This window comes from Cebus imitator, unplaced genomic scaffold, assembly GCF_001604975.1.
Source record: "Cebus imitator isolate Cc_AM_T3 unplaced genomic scaffold, Cebus_imitator-1.0 Scaffold88, whole genome shotgun sequence".
Lineage (NCBI taxonomy): Eukaryota > Metazoa > Chordata > Mammalia > Primates > Cebidae > Cebus > Cebus imitator.
The window spans coordinates 1,569,405-1,573,503 of NW_016107403.1; the positions used below are offsets into that span (position 1 = coordinate 1,569,405).

Genomic DNA, 4,099 nt, shown 5'->3' on the forward strand with positions numbered 1-4,099 from the left:
AAAAAAAAAAAAAAAAAAAAAAAAAAAAAAAAAAAAAAAAAAAAAAAAAAAAAAAAAAAAAAAAAAAAAAAAAAAACAATCAGCCTATTATCTAGAAGTTTTTATAATCTTTTCCAATTTTCCTTAAAATTAAATTTCCATTTGAGACATTTAGTGAGAATTAGTATAATAGTATCACATGTTCTGTTATATTGTCCTCATTCAGTTAGTGAAAACAAGTTATCTAGGATTTTCACTGCATTTGCAGATAAGCAGCAGGAGGCTAATTGGATTTCTTCAGGGTTGCCAGGGTTCACTTGACAGAGACTTGACTATGGTAATCCTTTCCCTTTCCAATGTCAGACAAGTGAGTCAAATGAAATAAATTCAACTTCTTCAGGTATGTCAGATCTTCAGCTGAAAAAAGATAGAAAGGAATGCATTAGAATGCCAAGTTAATTTGATTTAAGCATAGATCGATGAACTGAAAAGAAAGCAAAAAATAATTGTGCAGAGACATTCCCATGTTCTTCCTGTAAGTTAAGGTCACTTCCTGCAGTTAACTTACAAAGAGAGCTGTTTTTCTGTCAACTCTCACTTTCCAGTCTCTTGGACTACACAAAAATCACTTATATGGAGGTTATTCTCTTAATAGTGTGAGAAAAACTATAGTAAATTTGTAGCCTTTTTAATGGGCATCAGTGTATACTCTTATCCTAATTCTTTTCATGGATGAAGGCTTCTAGGAGCACTGTCCTTTGAATCTTCTCAAAAATCTTAAACCGTGGGAGGCTGAGTTCAGAGGGGTAGCATGGAGATTTGGTTCCTTGGAGTGCTTCTAGTGCCACTGTCTACAGCCTCAAAAGTCTTGCCTGGGACTCATGACATGGGGCCTGCCTGATGCTTTAGAATGAAGACCACATCCACTGCATCATGTTTAACCAGAAGAAAGATTTACCTTATATCAACAGTACAATTGGAAACATTCTAAGATATCCCTCATTCTTAGGTCTAAAGCTAATGTGGAGTTTAGGATTGGTTAGGCCTCACTATGTGTCATTAAAATATTGCCTTATCTCACAGGGTTGAGAAAGAATTTAAAAATTAAAAAAAAGATTGCCTTATCTTTATGGTACTCTAGCCTACAGGAAAGAAATATATGATTTTAATGGCCAGGCACCGTGGTTCACATATGTAATCTCAGCACTTTATGAGGCCAAGGCCGGCAGATCACCTTAGGTCAGGAGTTTGAGACCAGCCTGGCCAATATGGTGAAACCCCACCTCTAGTAAAAATACAAACATTAGCTGGGCGTGGTGGCATGTACCTATAATCAGCTACTTGAGAGGCTGAGAGGCATTAGAATCACCTGAACCCAGGAGGCAGAGGTTACAGTGAGCCAAGATCATACCACTGTACTCCAGCCTGGGTGACAGAGTGAGATTCTGTCTCAAAAAAAAATATGATTTTAATAATGTCAATCTTGCAGAGCTTTTGGGAAGGTTGCAGATAATGTAACATATTTAATGTGGTACTTGGCACATAGTAAGTACTCAATAAATGTTCATTGTTGTCATGGGAGTATATACAGGTTAGAGGTTATGAGCATGAACTTTGCAGTCAATTCCTTGATCCCCTACTTAATAATTACAAACATGGGCAAGTTATTCAATCTTTTAGCTGAAGCGTTAGGGATCATTATACCAATGTACAAGGACTGTTGTGGGGATTCAATGGAATGAGGTTTATGAAACTGCCTGGGCTAGGGTCTAATCTATTGCACAGTAACTCTTTAATAAAGAGTAAATTATTACTAATATAATTAGACTGATTTAGTCGAGTTCACATTTTGATTCCTTAACAGCAAAACCAGGCTGTCCTAGAGAGGTACATTTTGACCTCTTTCTACCAGTTGGTGAGATCTTGAGCAAGTTAATAAGCCATTTTAGGTTCCAGTGAAGTTTTCTGTGAAATTAATGAGTTGAATTAGATGCTCTCAAGCCCCTTCCAGCTCTGATTCTCTCTGTAATTTATACACATGCAATAAATGTTTATTGAACACTGAATTAATTTGCCTATTCTCACGTAGGCCATATAAGGAATAAGAAGTCAGCTACCATGTTTCATTTTTGTTTTTGTTTTTGTTTCAAGATGGAGTCTCTCTCTGCCACCTAGGCTGGAGTGCAGTGGAGCAATCTTGGCTCACTGCAAACTCTTCCTCCTGGGTTCAAGTGATTCTCCTGCCTCAGCCTCCCGAGTAGCTGGGATTACAGGTGTGTATCACCATGCCTGATAATTTTTGTATTTTTAGTAGAAGTGGGATTTCACCATGTTAGCCAGGCTGGTCTCGAAATCCTGACCTTAGGTGATCCGCCCGCCTTGACCTCCCAGAGTGCTGGAATTACACGTGTGAGTCACCGTGCCCAGCCTTCAGCCATGTTATGATTATAGCATAGAGTTGTCTTTTGGCAAGAAGCAGGATAAGAAAGAACAAGGTGGCCAGGCGCGGTGGCTCACACCTATAATCCCAGCTTCCCTTCGGGAGGCCAAGGCAGGTGGATCATATGGTCAAAGAGATCAAGACCATCCTAGTCAACATGGTGAAACCCCGTCCCTACTAAAAATACAAAAATTAGCTGGGCATGGTGGCGCATCCCTGTAGTCCCAGCTACTTGGGAGGCTGAGGCAGGAGAATTGCTTGAACCCAGGAGGTGGAGGTTGCGGTGAGCCGATATCATGCCATTGCACTCCAGCCTAGGTAATAAGAGGGAAACCCCATCTCAAAAAAAAAAAGAGAGAAAGAACAAGGTGAAGGGAAGAGAGGAACATTTTAGTGAGGACTCGAGTAGGGGGAAAAAAAGCCAAAAAAAGAAAGAAAGAAACAGAAACCCAAAACACACACAAAAATAGGAACATCAGAGACATCATAGGAAAGCAGCTTTAACAGGAATCCTCCCTGGCCTGGAGGGCCTGGTTCCCTGTGGTAAGCCATGTGTTCTGGAAGTTTTCCTTTATATTTTTTGATTGGGGAAACACAACGTTCAGTGTAGAATGAAAGCATGCTTCCCCCAGTGTTTTCTTGATTGACATTATTTCCTGTGTCCCACTTCATTCTGAAGTTTTACTTAATTATGAAACCATAGTATAAACTTTGAATTATTGTTTCTATGCATTAAATAAAAACATAGACCATGAGCCAGGGAAAGGGAAGTTAAAAACATGTCATGGCCTCTGTTCCCAAAAGGCTTACAGTCTAGTGTTGTACAATTTGAATGAAATGTTGCTGAAGGATTGTAATGGGAGTGGGGAAAATGTCTAGGGAAACCAGTGTAGTCACAGGTACATAAAAACATCCTTGCCTTGTACAGACAAGTCAATGTCAAACAGTCTGAAGTTAACTATTCTTATTATAAAACTTACATTAATAAAAATATGAGAACAGAAATCTGACCTAGTTTTATAGCATCTTCTTCATCTTAATGTTATTCATTATGAGTTTTGTAAGTTTCTTCAGATTACCCAAGCTGTCAGTAAGACCACCTGTCAAAAGAAAAAAGATTGGACTCTGTTCGGCTGATATTTGCTATTTACTGTATCACTTTTGTTACCAATCAAAAGACTTTAGTGATCACCATAAGCAAAAAATGCTCATGAAATAGACATAAAAATGTATTTTTGATAAGTGATGGGCATTGTACTTTGCCATAAGCATGTTTTCCAAATAATAGACTAGATACTAATTTCCCAGATAACAGGGAAGTTTCTAAACCCCTGGAAATTAAACAACACACTTTCAAATAATCATGCATCAAAGAAGTCTCAAGGAAAATTTGACAATATTTTGAAAAATATAAAAATAAAAACAAAACATCAAAATCTGCAGCTCTCCCCTCACACAAGGGTAGAAAAAATAATTCGCAGCTAACACAGGGACAGCACAGCTAACACAGTGCTTACAGGGACTTTTACAGCATTGCATGCTTATATTAGAAATGAGGAAAGGGCCAGGCGCGGTGGCTCAAGCCTGTAATCCCAGCACTTTGGGAGGCCGAGGCGGGTGGATCACAAGGTCAAGAGATCGAGACCATCCTGGTCAACATGGTGAAACCCCGTCTCTACT

At 38.8% G+C, this 4,099-nt stretch overlaps 1 protein-coding gene across 1 annotated transcript in view; it reads right to left on the bottom strand.

Moving 5' to 3' along the window:
- NLRC4 (NLR family CARD domain containing 4) overlaps nt 1-4,099 on the bottom strand; it is a 29,519-nt gene that overhangs the window by 17,298 nt on the left and 8,122 nt on the right. The window contains 5 exon segments of the mRNA XM_037740765.1: nt 226-284; nt 286-315; nt 317-396; nt 3,431-3,454; nt 3,457-3,519. Of these exon segments, the coding sequence (XP_037596693.1) occupies nt 226-284; nt 286-315; nt 317-396; nt 3,431-3,454; nt 3,457-3,519 (256 nt within the window).